This window comes from Hyperolius riggenbachi, chromosome 1 (assembly GCF_040937935.1).
Source record: "Hyperolius riggenbachi isolate aHypRig1 chromosome 1, aHypRig1.pri, whole genome shotgun sequence".
Taxonomy (NCBI): Eukaryota; Metazoa; Chordata; class Amphibia; order Anura; family Hyperoliidae; genus Hyperolius; species Hyperolius riggenbachi.
The window spans coordinates 594,092,112-594,112,601 of NC_090646.1; the positions used below are offsets into that span (position 1 = coordinate 594,092,112).

The 20,490-nt window shown below is 44.5% G+C and overlaps 1 protein-coding gene across 1 annotated transcript in view; it reads right to left on the reverse strand.

Moving 5' to 3' along the window:
- The window catches only part of LOC137528050 (mast cell protease 1A-like), an 84,288-nt gene that overhangs the window by 61,542 nt on the left and 2,256 nt on the right, over positions 1-20,490 (reverse strand). The window contains exon 2 of the mRNA XM_068249287.1: positions 19,110-19,266. Coding sequence (XP_068105388.1) covers positions 19,110-19,266 — 157 coding nt within the window. The remainder of the gene's footprint in view (positions 1-19,109; positions 19,267-20,490) is intronic.

Consider the following 20,490-nt stretch of genomic DNA (forward strand, 5'->3'; position numbering starts at 1 on the left):
TATCACCGATAATCAGATATATATTCTAACTTCTGGACACCAGAGTAACAAGTGAGTGTTATGAACAGTAATACTTTGAGTTATACACAGAAGTAAGTTCCTTCCGTAGGCCTAGACTCTCCCGGGGGAGGAGCTAAGCAAAGAGGGGATGGACCGAGTGTGAGTGACACCAATGAGCAAGTGTCACTAACAGATCTGGGAACTGCCTCTAACAGTAAGGCTAGTTCTCGAGGTCGGGCAAGCCAGGTCGTTAACACACAGACAGATAAGGTACAGATTCAGGAGACAGATACGGAATCCAATGAACAGGCAGGGTTGGCAACGGAGTATCAGAATAGCAGGGTACAGAATCAGGAGGCAAATACAGAGTCCAGGAATGAGCAGAGTTGAGCAACAGGTTATCAGAAATAGCAAGGTACAGAATCAGAGTTCAGAGGGATAGTCAGGCAGGCATAAGGTCATAACAAATAATACAGTATAATTTCCTAACGCTAAGGTGTGAGATCCTTGGCCGTCAACACCTTTGGAAACTATGCTAGAACACAGATACAGACAGGTCTGAGTGCTACCACGTAGTGATCGCAACGCCAGACACCAGATGAATGACCAGCACCCAGTATATATACACCAGTGCTCTCCAGCACCTCCCCTAAGTGCTGGACTAATAAAAGTTGCTGCAATGGTCAGCTGACCGGCCTGGTCAGACCCTCCTCTTACTGCCATAAAGGCCCTGCCTCTCTGCACGCGCACGCGTCCTCCTAAACCAGTGTGGACTATCAGTCCCAGCCACAACAGTCATGTGTTGTAATGTTGTTGCTGTATGGGATGCGGAATCCGCCGCCACGCTGTCTGAGCGTGCAGCGTTTCCTCCGCATCCCGCCTTACTGAGAGAAGCAGGCCTATGCGTACAAACCGCCGCGTCAGACGCGGCGGTTTCTCCGCGTTCTGCTATGCCAGCCGCGGAAACAGCCGCCTCGTCCTGCGTCCATGCGGCGGCTTTTCCGCGTTTCTTCACACTTGGTATACGTATTACTCCTAAATTCAGTCAGTTATATGAGGCCAATCCCCCCCCCCCCCCTATTTTCAGAAAACTCTCTCACCTTAGAGAATGGAATAATTATAACATCTCCTGGCTGGGTAGGAATTTGGCTTGTAAAATGATCATTTTACTTAAGCTTCTTTTTCTTTTCTGTATGCTTCCTATAATCATTCATAAAACACAACTAGCTCCCTTCCAAAGACAAATTCATCAGTATATATGGGATCATAATGGTTAAGTCCTCTATCCTATTTAGACATAAGAATTTTGGTGGGATTGACCTACCAAGCCTCTGGCAATACTACTTTATCTGCACGGCTTGCATAGATTATTGACTGGGACTTGAGGGCTAATCCCCGTTTCACCGACCCTCTCTGATATCCCTTAGATCCCATTCTCTTACCTCGGGTGGGGGCTAAAAATAGGATAGTTGGTGCTATGCTTGCTCTTTGGTTGAGAAATCATACCCAATTTTATTTAGTTAACAGATCGCCTGCTAGAATTTAGTTTTTGGGGAATCCTGAATTTTTGCCACCCCGGATGTCCTCATGCTTACGGAGAAAATGTATTATGCTAGTTTGGATTTATCTGATAAGTTTAACTCGATATGGGATGGAAATGTAATGTATAGCCTGAACACTCTCTGGAAATTGGGCACATTACTATGGCTGCTATTTTTGTATAATCCACATTGGATGTATTGGAACAAGTGTACGTGTTGTTTTCCTTTGTTTTCTTTCAATTTTGTTTATGTTTATGTCTTATCTCCTTTGACATGCAACCAATTTCATTCTGTTTTGTTGCATTCAGTTGTACTGTTTATGATGCTCTGTGATACTGTGGTTATGTTTTTTTTTTTTTTTGATTATGCTAATAAACGTCATTATAAATGAAAAAATGAAAAAATGGTCTTTTGCAGAGTTTAAAAAACATTTTTCCTTTGCATTTTTAAAATCAATTTTCATATTTTTATTTATGTATTTATTTATTTTGTGTTTGACTAGTTCCCACTTTACCCTTTAACATATGTAGCAGTTTTAGTGACAATAGCATGTATGATGGTTTTGCTATTAACTGCTAAATTCAGCATGTAAGTACGCAAAATTACAAATAGATTATGTGAAATCAATTGCATTTCTAAATCGGTATTACATCATTACATGTGGCCATAATTGAGAAATTCTACATGAAATTGTATGTAATTGTAATTAGCAGATTACAATCATCACTACCTATCACTCATTCAAATATTCTCATAACTTTAAAGTTCAAGAAGGATTTAGTTTAACCACTTTGCATTCTTGGGTCTTTCCCCCGTAAGACTTCTGACAATTTTGGTGTTTCGTTTGTTAGACCTAATAGCGTTACACTAACACCTACATTTTAAAGAGACACTTAAGCGAAAAAAAATATATGATATAATGAATTGGTTGTGTACTATGAATAATTACTAGAAGATTAGCAGCAAAGAAAATATTCTCATATTTTTATTTTCAAGTATATAGTGTTTTTTCTAACATTGCATCATTCTCTAATATGTGCAGATTACACAACACTCAGCATTCAAAATGATTCTTTCAGAGCAGTCTGCGAACTAATGAACTCTCCTCTGCCAGAGGAAAAGTAAATAGTTAACTAACAGTTGAGATAATAAAAGTCAGAAAACAGCCCTCTCCACGACTTTTGAAAGTCGTAGAGATAATGGCTTTTTTGTATAGAGATAACAACTGGAGTTGCTTAACTCTTCCTGTACTGGAAACAATGAGACTGATGTATCTGATCTTAATGTTTTATTTCTTAGCTGTACTACACATATAAATCATAATATCATAGTTTTTTTTCGCTTCAGTGTCTCTTTAACCACTTGCCGACCGCACGCTTATACCGTGCGTCGGCAAAGTGGCAGCTGCAGGACCAGCGACGCAGTATTGCGTCGCCAGCTGCAGCCTAATTAATCAGGAAGCAGCCGCTCGTACGAGCGGCTGCTTCCTGTCAATTCACGGCGGGGGGCTCCGTGAATAGCCTGCGGGCCGCCGATGGCGGCTCGCAGGCTAAATGTAAACACAAGCGGAAATAATCCGCTTTGTTTACATTTGTACGGCGCTGCTGCGCAGCAGCGCTGTAAGGCAGATCGGCGATCCCCGGCCAATCAGCGGCCGGGGATCGCCGCCATGTGACAGGGGACGTCCTGTCACTGGCTGCACAGGACGGATAGCGCCCTGTGCAGCCCAGATCTCCCGGGGGTGGCAGGTAGGAGAGGGAGGATTTCGCCGCGGAGGGGGGCTTTGAGGTGCCCCCCCCGCAAAATGCCAGCCAGGAGGAGCGATCAGACCCCCCCTGCACATCATCCCCCTAGTGGGGAAAAAAGGGGGGCGATCTGATCGCTCTGAGTGCCCTTTGATCTGTGCTGGGGGCTGCAGAGCCCACCCAGCACAGATCACCTAAAACAGCGCTGGTCCTTAAGGGGGGGTAAAGGGTGGGTCCTCAAGTGGTTAATGTGAATACATTTTAACATAAGTTTCCCCTCCTCCCATTCAAAAGTTATAGGCAAATTGGTTGGTTACTGGAGACCAGCATTCTTAGAGTATTAATACCACCGAATCATATGTCATTCATCATGACTAAAACCACAATTATATGTAAACATTTTATAAAAAATCAACAAATAACAATACAAAACCAGTATTATTCTAAAAAGGAAAAACATTGAGGGCGTGGCCAAGATGGCACCATGACAAGATGAGAGAGCTCTGCTGGCCCTAAGCCGTTACTCCTGCACTTTTCTGCACTGCTAACTACCTTCCAGCAAGCGATAACAGCACTGTGTATGGTGAATCAGTGGTATGACTGGCGCCAAGGCTTGAGGAGGAAGAGTCATTGACGGGCAGCACACACGTGGTGGGCCCAGTCAACTTAAACATGTTGCAGAGAAATTCTTAAAGTCGGAAATTCCAGAAGTGAACTAGAGGCGGGGCCCGGAGCATCAATGAGTGGCTGCATGGGTACAGGATGTCTGCGGGGGACCATTAGAAGCCCCGGGTAGGGTCAACTTATTTTCCCCCGACCCCCCTACAGTAGTCCTTTAACCATTACACTATTCAGCCACTGTCATTTAACTACCTAATGACCGCATCACGCCAACGGGCGTGAACGCGGCGGCGGCAGCCACAGGACCGCCTAACGCTAATTGCCGTCAAGTCCTGGGGCTCTTATTTGCATCTCATGCTCGGGGGGCGGAGCTCCGTCCCCTCTTCAGTCTCCGAGCGGCTATTGCCACTCGGGAGACAGTAAGACGGCGTGATCGCCGTCTATTTACACCGTGCAGCGCTGCAATCAGCAGCAGCGCTGCACTGGGGACAGGCGTGTGACACGGCTGTCCCCCTGGGGGATAAGAGAGCGATCGGCAGTGATAGGTTGGCTGGGGCGGGAGGGAGGAAGGCTGGCTGGGTAGGCAGCAGAAACATTTTTTTTTTAAATGACAACTTAAATATTTATTTAAAAAAAAATAAACAACTGGGGGGTGATCAGACCCCACCAACAGAGAGCTCTGTTGGTGGGGGGTGTTGGTGGGGGGAAAAGGGGGAGGGGGAATCACTCATGTACTGTGTTGTGCGGCCCTGCAGCTGTGCCTTAAAGAGACTCTGAAGCGAGAATAAATCTTACTTCAGAGCTCATAGCTATCGCGCCGCTAAACGGGGGTCCCTTCACCCCCAAACCCCCCCCCCTGCAACACTTGGTCGCAGACTTGGTCGCTCCTGGAGGCAGGGCTAACGGCTGCAGCCCTGCCTCCAGTCGCGTCTATCAGCGGCGCATCGCCGCCTCTCCCGCCCCTCTCAGTGAAGTAAGACTGAGAGGGGCGGGGGAGAGGCGGAGATACGCGCTGACAGATGCGCGTGGGGCAGGGCTGCGGCGGTTAGCCCTGCCCCAACCAGGAAGCACTCCCCCGCTGCACCGTGGGGATTTGGGGGTGAAGGGACCCCCGTTTAGCAGCCCAATAGCGGCGGTTTAGCAGGGGCACACATGCCCCTGCTATCTATGAGGTCTGAAGCGAGATTTATTCTCGCTTCAGACTCTCTTTAAAGCTGTAGTGGCCACCCGCGTCGTCAACCCGCCGGCCAATCGGAAGCGCCGGCGGGTTTTTAACCCGACGATCGCCGCATAGGAAGCGTATAATACGCTTTGTAATGTTTACAAAGTGTATTATACAGGCTGCCTCCTGCCCTTGTGGTCCCAGTGTCCGAGGGACCACCAGGGCAGGCTGCAGCCACCCTAGTCTGCACCCAAACACACTGATCTGCCCCCCCTGCCCCCTGATCGCCCACAGCACCCCTCAGACCCCCCTGCCCACCCCCCAGACCACTGTTTGCACCCAATCACCCCCCTAATCACCCATCAATCACTCCCTGTCACTATCTGTCAACGCTATTTTTTTGTTTAGTCCCTAAACTGCCCCTTGGGGACTCCTGATCACCCCCACCCCTCAGATTCTCCCCAGATCCCCCCCCCCAGACCCCCCCCTGGGTACTGTATGCATCTATCCCCCCTGATCACCTGTCAATCACCTGTCAATCACCTGTCAATCACCCATCAATCACCCCCTGTCACTGCCACCCATCAATCAGCCCCTAACCTGCCCCTTGCGGGCAATCTGATCACCCACCCACACCATCAGATCGCCTGCAGACCCGACGTTAGATCACCTCCCAAGTGCACTGTTTACATCTGTTCTCTCCTCTAAACACCCACTAATTACCCATCAATCACCCCCTATCACCACCTGTTACTGTTACCCATCAGATTAGACCCTAATCTGCCCCTTGCGGGCACCCAATAATCCGCCCACATGCTCAGATTGCCCTCAGACCCCCCCTTATCAATTCGCCAGTGCATTATTTACATCTGTTCTTCCCTTTAATAACCCACTGATCACCTGTCAATCACCTATCAATCACCCCCTGTCACTGCCACCCATCAATCACCCCCTGTCACTGCCACCCATCAATCAGCCCCTAACCTGCCCCTTGCGGGCAATCTGATCACCCGACACCCACCCACACCATCGGATCGCCTGCAGACCCGACGTCAGATCACCTCCCAAGTGCACTGTTTACATCTGTTCTCTTCTCTAAACACCCACTAATTACTTATCAATCACCCCCTATCACCACCTGTCACTGTTACTCATCAGATTAGACCCTAATCTGCCCCTTGCGGGCACCCAATCACCCGCCCACATGCTCAGATTGCCCTCAGACCCCCCTTATCAATTCGCCAGTGCATTATTTACATCTGTTCTTCCCTGTAATAACCCACTGATCACCTGTCAATCACCTATCAATCACCCATCAATCACGCCCTGTCACTGCCACCCATCAATCACCCCCTGTCACTGCCACCCATCAATCAGCCTCTAACCTGCCCCTTGCGGGCAATCTGATCACCCACCCACACCATCAGATCGCCTGCAGATCCACCATCAGATCACCTCCAAAGTGCATTGTTTACATCTGTTCTCTCCTCTAAACACCCACTAATTACCCATCAATCACCCCCTGTCACCACCTGTCACTGCTACCCATCAGATTAGACCCCTATCTGCCCCTAGGGCACCCAATCACCCGCCCACACCCTCAGAACGCCCTCAGACCCCAGCCCTGATCACCTCGCCAGTGCATTGCTTGCATCTATTCCCCCCACTAATCACACCTTGAGACACCCATCAATCACCTCCTGTCACCACCTGTCACCCCCTAGCACACCTACCCATCAAATCAGGCCCTAATTTGCCCCGTGTGGGCTCATGATCACTCGGCCAAACCCTCAGATCCCCCTCAGACCCCCTTCCGATCACCTCCCCAGTGCATTGATTGCATCTATTTTCCCCTCTAACCACCCCCTGAGACACCCATCAATAACCTCCTGTCACCCCCCTAGCACTCCTATCTATCAGATCAGGCCCAATACAACCTGTCATGTAAGAGGCCACCCTGCTTATGACCGGTTCCACAAAATTTGCCCCCTCATAGACCACCTGTCATCAAAATTTGCAGATGCTTATACCCCTGAACAGTCATTTTGAAACATTTAGTTTCCAGACTACTCACGGTTTTGAGCCCGTAAAATGCCAGGGCAGTATAGGAACTCCACAAGTGACCCTTTTTTAGAAAAAAAGACACCCCGAGGTATTCTGTTAGGTGTATGAAGAGTTCATAGAAGATTTTATTTTGTGTCAAAAGTTAGCAGAAATTGATTTTTATTGTTTTTTCACAAAGTTTCATTTTTCACTAACTTGTGACAAAAAATAAAATCTTCTATGAACTCACCATACACCTAACAGAATACCTTGGGGTGTCTTCTTTCTAAAATGGGGTCACTTGTGGGGTTCCTATACTGCCCTGGCATTTTAGGGGCCCTAAACCGTGAGGAGTAGTCTAGAAAACAAATGCCTCAAAATGACCTGTGAATAGGACGTTGGGCCCTTTAGCGCACCTAGGTTGCAAAAAAGTGCCACACATGTGGTATCACCGTACTCAGGAGAAGTAGTATAATGTGTTTTGGGGTGTATTTTTACACATACCCATGCTGGGTGGGAGAAATCTCTCTGTAAATGGACAATTGTGTGTAAAAAAATCTAAAATTTGTCATTTACAGAGATATTTCTCCCACCCAGCATGGGTATATGTAAAAAATATACCACAAAACACATTATACTACTTTTTCTGAGCATGGCAGTACCACATGTGTGGCACTTTTTTGCAGCCTAACTGCGCTAAGGGGCCCAAAGTCCAATGAGTACCTTTAGGATTTCACAGGTCATTTTGAGACATTTGGGTTCAAGACTACTCCTCACGGTTTAGGGCCCCTAAAATGCCAGGGCAGTATAGGAACCCCACAAGTGACCCCATTTTAGAAAGAAGACACCCCAAGGTATTCTGTTAGGTGTATTACGAGTTCATAGAAGATTTTATTTTTTGTCACAAGTTAGCGGAAATTGATTTGTATTGTTTTTTTTTTCACAAAGTGTCAATTTCCGCAACTTGTGACAAAAAAAAATCTTCTACAAACTCACCATACTCCTAACAGAATACCTTGGGGTGTCTTCTTTCTAAAATGGGGTCACTTGTGGGGTTCCTATACTGCCCTGGCATTTTAGGGGCCCTAAACCGTGAGGAGTAGTCTAGAATCCAAATGCCTCAAATTGACCTGTGAATAGGACGTTAGGCCCCTTAGCGCACCTAGGTTGCAAAAAAGTGTCACACATGTGGTATCACCGTACTCAGAAGAAGTAGTATAATGTGTTTTGGGGTGTATTTTTACACATACCCATGCTGGGTGGGAGAAATCTCTCTGTAAATGGACAATTGTGTGTAAAAAAATCAAAACATTGTCCTTTACAGAAATATTTCTCCCACCCAGCATGGGTATGTGTAAAAATACACCACAAAACACATTATACTACTTCTCCTGAGTACAGCGGTACCACATGTGTGGAACCTTTTTGCACCCTAAATGCGCTAAGGGGCCCAAAGTCCAATGAGCACCTTTAGGATTTCACAGGTCATTTTGCGACATTTGGTTTCAAGACTACTCCTCACGGTTTAGGGCCCCTAAAATGCCAGGGCAGTATAGGAACCCCACAAATGACCCCATTTTAGAAAGAAGACACCCCAAGGTATTCCTTTAGGAGTATGGTGAGTTCATAGAAGATTTTATTTTTTGTCACAAGTTAGCGGAAAATGACACTTTGTGAAAAAAAAAACAATTAAAATCAATTTCCGCTTACTTGTGACAAAAAATAAAATCTTCTATGAACTCACCATACTCCTAATGGAATACCTTGGGGTATCTTCTTTCTAAAATGGGGTCATTTGTGGGGTTCCTATACTGCCCTGGCATTTTAGGGGCCCTACACCGTGAGGAGTAGTCTTGAAACCAAATGTCGCAAAATGACCTGTGAAATCCTAAAGGTACTCATTGGACTTTGGGCCCCATAGCGCAGTTAGGGTGCAAAAAAGTGCCACACATGTGGTATCGCCGTACTCAGGAGAAGTAGTTTAATGTGTTTTGGGGTGTATTTTTACACATACCCATGCTGAGTGGGAGAAATATCTCTGTAAATGGACAATTGTGTGTAAAAAAAAATCAAAAAATTGTCATTTACAGAGAGATTTCTCCCACCCAGCATGGGTATGTGTAAAAATACACCCCAAAACACATTATACTACTTCTCCTGAGTACGGCAATACCACATGTGTGGCACTTTTTTGCAGCCTAACTGCGCTAAGGGGCCCAAAGTCCAATAAGCACCTTTAGACTTAACAGGGGTGCTTACAATTTAGCACCCCCCAAAATTCCAGGACAGTAAACACACCCCACAAATGACCACATTTTGGAAAGTAGACACTTCAAGGTATTCAGAGAGGAGCATAGTGAGTCCGTGGCAGATTTCATTTTTTTTGTCGCAAGTTAGAAGAAATGGAATTTTTTTTAAAATTTTTTTTGTCACAAAGTGTCATTTTCCGCTAACTTGTGACAAAAAAATAAAATCTTCTGTGAACTCATCATGCCTCTCAGTGAATACTTTGGGATGTCTTCTTTCAAAAATGGGGTCATTTGGTTGGTATTTATAACATCCTGGAATTTTAGCACCTCATGAAACATGACAGGTGGTCAGAAAAGTCAGAGATGCTTCCAAATGGGAAAATTCACTTTTGGCATCATAGTTTGTAAACGCTATAACTTTAACCCAAACCAATAAATATAGGCTGAATGGTTTTTTTTTTTAATCAAAAACATGTTTGTCCACATTTTTCGTGCTGCATGTATACAGAAATGTTACTTTATTTGAAAAATGTCAGCACAGACAGTAAAAAAAATCATTTTTTTGACAAAATTCATGTCTTTTTTGATGAATATAATAAAAAGTAAAAATTGCAGCAGCAATCAAATATTACCAAAAGAAAGCTGTATTAGTGACAAGAAAAGGAGGTAAAATTCATTTAGATGGTAGGTTGTATGACCGAGCAATAAACCGTTAAAGCTGCAGTGGTCTGAATGGAAAAAAAGGCTCTGGTCCTTAAGGGGTTTTATGACTGCAGTCCATAAGTGGTTAAATGGTTTCATACTACATGGAGCTGTTTTAGTTTTTTGTATCCACTGGATCAGTGAAATTTTGCCAACCCCCTTATGCTTTAGAATCCTACCTTCGAGCGTATTGGAGGCCTTCTGGGTGAGCAGTAGGGGGCGTGTCCTTGCATGAAGGTTATTGCGGTGGAGGTCAATTGTTTCTCACTGGAGTGGTGGAGGTGTTTTATATGAAGCAGGTTGCGCTATGAGCCCTCCTCTTTTTTGCTTTCACATGCATTCTGTGTTGGTCTGAATCTGGAGAATTGATATCTGTCCCTGGAGTGTTAACATCATTTGTGGTCCCATTCTCAAAATTAAAGACAGTGGAACGGTTACGGATGGTGACCATTGTATTATATCATCTCACTTTCTAGACATTTGCTGCAGTACACTGTACTGCTTACCGAGTTATGAGTTCTGTGTGTATTCTATATATTTCATGAAAACAGACAGCATGGAGTCCCCCCTCCTAAACCTCTTTTACCTCCTAAGCGGTATGCCCGACACTGTGTCGGGCATACTGCTCACTCGCCTCAGGTGTCCGCGCCTCAGTTGCGAGGCGGCTGCGGCAATCGCTGGAGCCATGCTGGGCAATGTATTAAGTGGCTGGACCAGGGGATCGGGGCAATTGGGGGGGGGGGGGGGGGTCAGGTACCTATACTAGCTAGTCTAGTGCTAGCTAAAGCTTTTGCAGCCATGCAATCTTTTACATTAATACTGGGGACTCGAACGCTGCAAAACCTCCTGAGCGGCGTAACGCTCAGGAGGTTAAAGGATACCCGAGGTGTCATGTGACATGATAAGATCGACATGTGTATGTACAGTGCCTAGCACACAAATAACTATGCTGTGATCCTTTTTTTCTTTCTCTGCATGCATGAAAGAATTAAACATCAGGTATGTAAGTGGCAGTGCCTGGCTGAGTCAGGACTGGGTCAGACTACTGTGTGATCCTCACTGATAAGAAACTACAACTATAAAACACTTTCCTAGCATAAAATAGTTTCTGAGAGCAGGAAAGAAATAAAAAGGGTCAATAGTTCATGGATTTTAGCTCTGGCATACTTCAATGAATGTGTCATTGAGCAAAAACAATAAAACAGTAAAAACTTAAAAAGGAGATTTAAATATAAAATAAAACTGTGGAATATCTTTAGGAGAAGGAGGAGAGATACAATTGGTTATTTCATTTGTTTATTTTTTCCTCGGGTGTCCTTTAAAGGAAATCTGAAGTGAAAATAAATTTATGCTATAACTAGCTGATGGCCTGGCATGTATTTGCTGGTGTTGGTTCCTTCCTGTTTTTCTAAACCTAACACAAAATTACTCAATTACTCAATGACCACGTTTGTGAGCTTTGCAGACTTTGGCATCAATAATTTGAATTGAAATTAAAAAAATCTGTCTGTGGCTCCACCCTCTTTTCTAAATTGGAACCCCAGTTACCCAATGATCAACTGTACCAGGTTTAAAGCTTGTGCTAGAATGACAGCAATTAAATATTCCCCTTGAAAATCAATAGGTGAATTTTGATTGGCTTGTGTAGGCTCCACCAATTTTTCTGATTATTAATCCCAGTCACCCAGTGACTAACTGTGCAAAGTTTGAGAACCCTGCCATTAACAGTGTAAGAATGGGTGCAATTTACATTTTCCCGGTGAAATTTGTATTTTACTCTGCCCACTTTTTGGAGATGGGGATAAAAAGTATCCGATATGTTATTTCAGGTAATGTACTATGTGTGTGCCAAATTTCATTCAAATCCGTTCAGCCATTGTTGCATGATTGAGTAACAAACATCCAAACTTTTGCATTTATAATATTAGTGAGATGATTTGTATGCAGTGCTGCTTATCCAGATTCTGGATATCCGGGCAACCCGGATATCCAACCTTTTTTCAGCTATCCGACCGGATTCGGATTCCGGATACCTGGGCCCAAATCCGGATAGCTATCTGCGGATATTTGGGCGCATAATGCGGATATCCACGGATATTGCGGATATCCGGATCTGAAATACTGTAACTAAGGAGATGACGTCCTGGAGCCAATCAGAGGGCTCCCAGCAGAAGCCCTAGCAACCAATCACAGCGGGGAACCCTGGCCAGCCCCACCTGACCTCATTGAGCCAATCAGAGGGCTCCCAGCCTAAACCTTGGCACCCAATCACAGAAACGAACACTGGCCAGCCCCCCTGTATAATAAGGAGGGCTGCCATGATGAGACATATCGTCCTAGCTTGCTGAATGCTCACTGAGAGACATGCTTCAGTGCTGCTGGCCTAGCAAGGGCTGTACACAGTTATAAACCTAAAGCTGTTCAGTGATTAACCCCTTCACTATCACTACACTATTGTTAAATCGTTAATTAGCTTGATGTTATTGTGTGACAGTCAGAGTGTGTGCTGCAGGCAGCTGCTATGTGTCTGTGTGTGTGCTGTGCACAGACCAGGCCAGCTGCTGCCTGCTGGCCAGCTATTAGCCTTAGCTAGCTACAGTACAGGTTAGTTAGGTTAAGGATTAGTGGATAGGATTACTGTGTTATTGTGTAGTTAGTACTGTAGTACTGCAGTCAGTGCTAGTAGTTGTTAGAGTAGTAGTATTACTGTGTTAGCTTTCTACAGAACTGCTGTGCTGTGAGCAGTGCCAGTGTGACAGTTAGTGTGCACTAGTGTCTTCTCCTCTGCTGTCTGACTTTCACTCGGCACTTGGCACGTGTCACGTGGCACTTGGCACGTGTCACTTGGCACTTGGCACGTGTCACTTGGCACTTGGCACGTTTCACATGGCACTTGCCATGTGTCACGTGGCACTTGGCAAGTGCCACGTGACATGTGCCAAGTGCCACATGACATGTGGCAAGTGCCACGTGCCACGTGGCAAGTGACACGTGACACGAGGCAAGTGCCACGTGACACGTGCCAAGTGCCACGTGCCACGTGCCAAGTGCCATGTGCCAAGTGCAACGTGACACGTCCGGCATGCTCCTGACACACTTTACACCTGCTGCTGCTGCATTGCCCTGCTACTGCTGCCTGTTCTGCTCACACCGCCAGGGTGCCACAGGCCACTGCTGCTGTGCTAATACCACCTATATTTAACCCAAAACACAATTGCTGCAGAATTTTTTGGAGGTGTCTTGGATGTCCCAGTTGTGCGGTTGGACTTTGGACACAATGTGCGCTGTATGACCGCTGTCTAGAACCTAGGCCTGATGTTAATTGACAGACATTTTTTGGGGGAGGGGGGGGGATTTAAAGTCCCCACATCATCAATTAGTGTTCCCCTTTAAAAAATAATGATGCTACATGCCTCATTTACCCTAAAAAAAGTTTTTAAAGCAATTTAAAGAGACTCCGTAACAAAAATTGCATCCTGTTTTTTATCATCCTACAACTTCCAAAAGCTATTCTAATGTGTTCTGGCTTACTGCAGCACATTCTACTATCACCATCTCTGTAATTAAATCAACTTATCTCTCTCTTGTCAGACTTGTCAGCCTGTGTCTGGAAGGCTGCCAAGTTCTTCAGTGTTGTGGTTCTGTGATGCATCTCCCCCCTCCAGGCCCCTCTCTGCACACTGCCTGTGTATTATTTAGATTAGAGCAGCTTCTCTCTTCTCTATTATCTTTTACAAGCTGGATAAATCCTCCTCTGAGCTGGCTGGGCTTTCACATACTGAGGAATTACATACAGGCAGAGCTGTCTGCACTCTGCAGGAAGAAACAGCCTGACACTTGAGTGGAAGATAGCTGCAGGGGGAAAGAAACACACAATGATCTCTTGAGATTCAAAAGGAAGGGTGTATACAGCCTGCTTGTGTATGGATGTATTTTCTATGTGTGGACATACTGTACATCAACCTACTTCTTGTTTTGGTGGCCATTTTGTTTGTTTATAAATAAACTTTTTAAAACTGTTTTTAACCACTTTTAATGCGGCGAGGAGCGGCGAAATTGTGACAGAGGGTAATAGGAGATGTCCCCTAACGCACTGGTATGTTTACTTTTGTGCGATTTTAACAATACAGATTCTCTTTAAAGGCCACTTCTGGTTTTTCTATTCGGATATTCAAATCCGCCCAGATTTCCCGGATACTGAGGTCGGATATCCGGTCGGTATCCGAGCAGCACTATTTGTATGTGTAGTACAGCTAAAGCTAAGTACACACAGACCAACCTGCAGCCTGATTATCCTGACTTTAGTCTGTTGGACAATAATCAAGCATGTGTACGCATGCAAACAACTTGATGAGCAACTGATAACAGATGGTTCGCCCGAGCCAACTGTTGGATCTATGTTGGTCTGATGTCATGCAGTTGTTGCGTGTATACAAGTTGTTTGAAAGACTTGTACTTATTTTGAATGTGTAGTCCATCAGTCCTCTTGTGTGCGCAGTATGTTAATTGAGTTGGTTGTTTAGCCCTCTAGGCGTGTGGACATACAGGTTGTTTAGCCGTCTAGGCGTGTGGACATACAGGTTGTTTAGCCGTCTAGGCGTGTGGACATACAGGTCGGGTGGTTCGTTAGGTTGTGTGGTTTGTCGTGTTGATCGTGGGGTTGTGTAAATGTTGGACATGTATATGAGCCTTTAGAAAGAAAAGATTAGCAGCACAGATGAGTCTTATATTGTTTCCATTACAGTTTTCCATTACAGTAAGAGTTAAGAAACTTCAGTTGTTTGTCTATGCAAAAGATCTTCTCTGAGCTCTGCACCCAGCTTGGTTGCAGAGAGCTCTGTCTTTTGAAGCTCTTTCATTGTTTCTTGTTTGTTTACAGTTTTACTGCAGAGGAAAGTTGAAAAGGTCATTAGCTCTGCTCGTAGACTGCAAATATTAGAGAATGATGCAATGTTATAAAATAAAGCTGTATAACTGAAAATAAAAATGAGACTATTTTCTTTGCTACTAATGTTCAATCAATTATCCATGCTACACATAGAATTAATTATATCATAAGTTTTGTTTCACTTCAGCGTCACTTTTACCCCTTGTCATCCATGCAGGCTGGTATAGCCAGATTTCCGAGCTCGGCAGCGTGGGGCTATGCAGCCTGAGCTATACCATCCTGCGTGGTCCACGGTTAAGGGGGAGCTCTGGAAGAGAGGGGTTGCAAACTGGCATTGGATTAATAAAAGATATGTATTTATGGTTAATTTAGATCAATAAAGGACTTTTTTGTGATTTTTTATTTCTTACCCTTTTTTTAACTATTTGTAAATATGAGTAAGTACATCAGTACTGTTATACATATTTTACCTGTGAAGGTAGAGGACATAGGCATGTCCCCTTGTTAAAGAGCAATTTCCAATTCTCATCTTTTTACTGCAGAACTGCTGAATTCTGATGCAAAAAAATTCGGAACCGTTCCGATTCTGAAAGCTCATCCCTACCAGCTACCAGTCCTGATCTTGGTATACCAGCAGTATCAGAGCTACAGTGTCCAGCTACTTTAAAAATAATATTAATAAAGTTAATCCACATTTATATCACAATCCTGAAGAGTTTAACCACTTCGCCGCCTGGGTACAGTATATCTACGCTCCTTAAACTTCAGTTCCCCGCCCGGAGTGTAGATATAAACCCCCCCCCAGCCGCTGCCGCCGCTGTCCGCACCCCCGCTAGCATATGCACGCGCTCCTGCAATCGTGCACGCCACCGCCCGCTCATTAGATCAATGAACGGGAAAAACCATTCCAGTTCGTTGAACTCTGCCCCAGAGAAGCAGCGCAATCATTGTGAAAAAAAAAGTTTCCCAGCCTCCCTGAACATCCTGTAAGTGTACTTCCGATGCTTACAGGATGCATTCACAAAACGTTTCTGTGGCCATCTTGTGGCCAAAAAGTAAAACTACACCCAAAAACATTTTTCATATACAAATACATTAGTTTACATTATAAATTAACTCATTAACTCCCACACTCCCAATTGTTACCAATTTTTTTTTTTTTGTAATAAAAAAAATACAATAAAAAAAATTAAAAAAACATAAATAGTTACCTTAGGAACTGAACTCTTTAAATATTTATATCAAGAGGGTATAACACTGTTACTTTATATATTATGGGCTTGTAATTAGGGATGGACGCAAAACTGAAAAAAATGCACCTTTATTTCCAAATAAATTATTGGCACCAAACATTGTGATAGGGACATAATTTAAATGGTGTAATAACCGGGACATATGGGCATATAAGTTACATGGATTTTAATTACAGTAGCATGCATTATTTAAAAACTATAATGGCCGAAAACTGAAAAATAATGATTTTTTTCCCCAAATGTTTTCCTATTCTCCCATTAAAACACATTTAGAATAAAATAATCCTTGGCATAATGTCCCACCTAAAGAAAGCCTAATTGGTGGCAAAAAAAACAAGATATAGTTAATTTAATTGTGATAAGTAATGATAAAGTTATAGGCGAATGAAAGTAAGGAGCGCTGAAAGGAGAAAATTGCTCAGATGCTGAAGGGGTAAAACCCCTCAGTGGTGAAGTGGTTACCTTCTAACGACCGCGTCATGCCAATTGGCATGAAAGCGGCAGCAGCCCCAGAACCACCTAACACCAATTGGCGTCAAGTCCTGGGGCGGGGATTTGCAGGAGATTGCGCGCGCTGACTCACGCTCATCTCCACTTGAATGTCAGAGCTCTGCTCTTGGAGACTGTTAGACGCTGAAACTGCCGACTATTCACACTGTACAGAATCAGAATCTTTATTTTCGCCAAGCACGACTGGGCCGTGCCTGGAATTGGTCTTGGCGCGTACAGGGTACTGATACAGGATATAGATACAGATACAGGACAAGTCAAATAGTCATACAGCGCTGCGATCTACGGCAGCGTTGTACTGGGGACAGCTGCGTGACACGGCTGTCCCCCTAGGAGACACAGGAGTGATTGGCTGACATAGGCGGCTGATACCTGACAGCCGATCGCGGTGTTTGACTGGAGGAGGGGAGTTAGGGCTGGAGACAAAAAAAAAAAAAAAAGTTATATTTATAGAAAATATATATATATATATATATATATATATATATATATATATATATATAATAAACAAACAATCCAGGAGCGATCAGAGCCCACCAACAGAAAGCTCTGTTGGAGGGCAGAAAAGGGGGGGAATCACTTTTGTGCTGAGTTGTACGGCCCTGCAGCTGTAAAAGCTGCAGTGCCTATATTGTAAAAAATAGCTTGGTCACTAGGAGGGTGTAAGCCCACGGTCCTCAAGAGGTTAATAAAAGCCCGAATGTTGTTTCTTGCCCTAATAATTTATTTTCCCTCGGTATAGCCACTTACAAAGTGCAGTGAAATCCAATTTTAGCAATGGAAGGGTGGGGAGGGTGAGGATGCACAGAGGGTGGATAGATGCCCTACAGTATTAGGTAGGTAGCCTCCCAGTTTAGATAGCCAGAGGTACCTCCCCCATATTAGGTAGCCTGTGGTTTCCTCCGTAATAGGTAGCATCCCCAAGCACAGGAAGCCAAAAGTGACCCCCAGTATAAGGAGCAAGAGTTATTCCACCTTCCCCCCTCGTTTTAGGCAGCACCCCAGTATGAGTAGACAGAGAGGCACCCAGTATTACATAGCCTCTCCCAGTATGGATAGCTAGATGGGCCCCCAGTATTAGGTACCACCCAGTAGTTAGGCACCAGCATGACCCCAGTATTAGGTTGCCCTCAGTATAGGTAGTTTCACAACTCACTCACAAGTATATGAGGTTCCCTAGTATAGGTTTCCACCAGTGTATTTAGCTTGATGCGACCACCCCCACCTACCCCATGCAGTGTAGTGAGCAGAGCAGCAGAGAGAAATAACTCACCTCTCCAGGTTCCACCGACACTAACAATCTACCTCCAATCACAGACTCAGTCTATATTTCTGGCATTGTCTCTCAGTCTCTTTGCATTACCAGCGAGAAGGCACTGGAGTCATGGAGACTGGATGCCTAGAAGAAAGTACATTGCTGTTGAGTCCAGGAAAGGTGAGTTACTTCTCTCCTCTGATTCATTCACTAGTCTGCACCACAGGGGATCTGTGTGGGGGGGGGCACACAACTTCTTACCTACGCCACTGTGCCTTGGTGACCCCTTTCCACTTGTGGGGAGTTACACTAGCCATACTAATTATTACCCAAACATATTCCTTCTAACAGAAAACCTGTGACTGGCATGGCCTCAACAGAAAATAAATGAATAAATAAATACATTTTAGACCGGTTATTTAACTACTTGCCAACTGTTCCACGTCAATTGGCGTGAATGCGGCGGCTGCTCCAGGACCCCTCCACCGATTGGCGTGAATGGCCTGGAATGGGGATTGATGGGAGCACGCGCATCCCTGCTCTGATGACGGAGCTCCACTCTGCCTTCAGCCTCCCAGCGGCGATTGCCCCTCGGAGACTGTTAGACCACAAAACCGGCGTCTAATAACTATGTACAGCGCTGCGATCTAAGGCAGTGCTGTACTGGGGACAGCTGTGCAACACGGCTGTCCTCCTGGGAGGCAAAATTTTGATCCACTGTCTTAGGCTGAAACCTATGACAGCCGATCACGCTGATTGGCTTGCGGGGAACGGAGGGAAAGGGGTTTAAAAAAATAAATAAAATAATAGTAAAATTAATTTAAAAAATAAATAGATAAATATAAAAAAAAAAAAAAAACACTGGGGGAGCGATCAGACCCCACCAGCAGAAATCTCTGTTGATGGGGAGAAAAGGGGGGGGGGGGGGGGGGGGGATCACTTGGGTGCTGAGTTGGACAGCCCAGCAGTGAGGACTTAAAGCTGCAGTGGCCTATTTCTGTATAATGGACTGGTCACTAGGGGGGTTTAACACCGCGTTCCTCAAGCAGTTAAGTTGCAACTGAAACTTAAATAATTCTGTGCAGTTTTATAAATCAGCCCTCAAAGTGTAGTAAAAACCTCAGCCAACCAAATACTCACATAGTACAATGAGCGGCAGTCAGCACCCAGCTTGAATCAATCAAGGCACCGTCACACGTTGCTGCTTGTCCATTACCTATTTCAGTATATATATAAGCCATGTATGGCCTTGAATGAGGTTTGGCCTCCTTTCCTCCGATGATTTCCGTGCACACATCTGAAAAGAATTTACATAGAAGGAAATATAAAAAGCCTGTAATGTGGAACAATAGAAAGAAAGATGTAACGCTAAAGTATAGCTGAGATAATTGGGAGAAAAGAACCAAACAAAGAATTTTTCTGTGAAAATCAGATTACCATGGTAATTTTAGACCAATCACAAGACTCAGAAACTACAGAGTATCCCTGAGGCTTGTGATTGGCCTAAAATTGAATCCTCTTACTGCTGTAAAATTCTGCATTCTCTGATTGGTCCAGGACATCAGAATCAACTTGGAAGTATTTAGCCAATCAGAGAATTCCAGAAATTACCAAAAAGAAACCTCGGAAATTGGAAATAAGCATTGGCCGAAATCGGAAACAGGCATTTCCATCCATCCCTTGTTCCAGAGTAGTTCTGAAGACTCACACATCCCTACTGGGCATATGCAAGTCTGGTCCAAGCATGTCCAGTAGCAACTCAGGGACATAAGTTGTTCTGAGAAGCTGTTAAATCCAGCAGGTTGAATAGCTACAATGGAGGACAGTGCTGGAATGATGTGACAGATGGAGGAACAGGAAGGCTCTATGCTATCCAGAACCTTTCCTTTAGTAACCAAACTATCAACCCTGAAGTGAATTCTCTAACTTCATATTCTCTTTCAAATTCTCCATACTGGAATACTGCATAAAGTTTATCTATTTTATTTAAGTATTTATATAGCACCGACATATACACAGCACTGTACAGAGTATATTGTCTTGTCACTAACTGTCCCTCAGAGGGGCTCACAATCTAGTCCCTAACATAGTCATATGTCTATGCATGTATCGTATAGAGTATGTATCATAGTCTAGCCAATTTTAGGGGGAAGCCAATTAACTTATCTGTATGTTTTTGAGATATGGGTGAAAACTGGAGTGCCCAGGGGAAACCTACGCAAACATGGGGAGAACATACAAACTCCTTGCACATGTTGACCTGGCTGGGATTTGAATCGGGGATCCAGCACTACAAGGCGAGGGCGCTAACCTCTATGCCAACATGCTGCCCAAAGTGATTTGCTGCAAGCCTACATACTACACAGCTAAGCCCTATAAGAAGAAACAGAGAGCACTGACCTAGTGATAAATAGACACAATGGGCCCGGTCCAATTCAGTTTTTATCCCGATTTTCTCTTAGGTGTTATTTCATGTCTTATCAATAAAATGCCTTTTAAGCCACCAGCAAGCCTGAATATA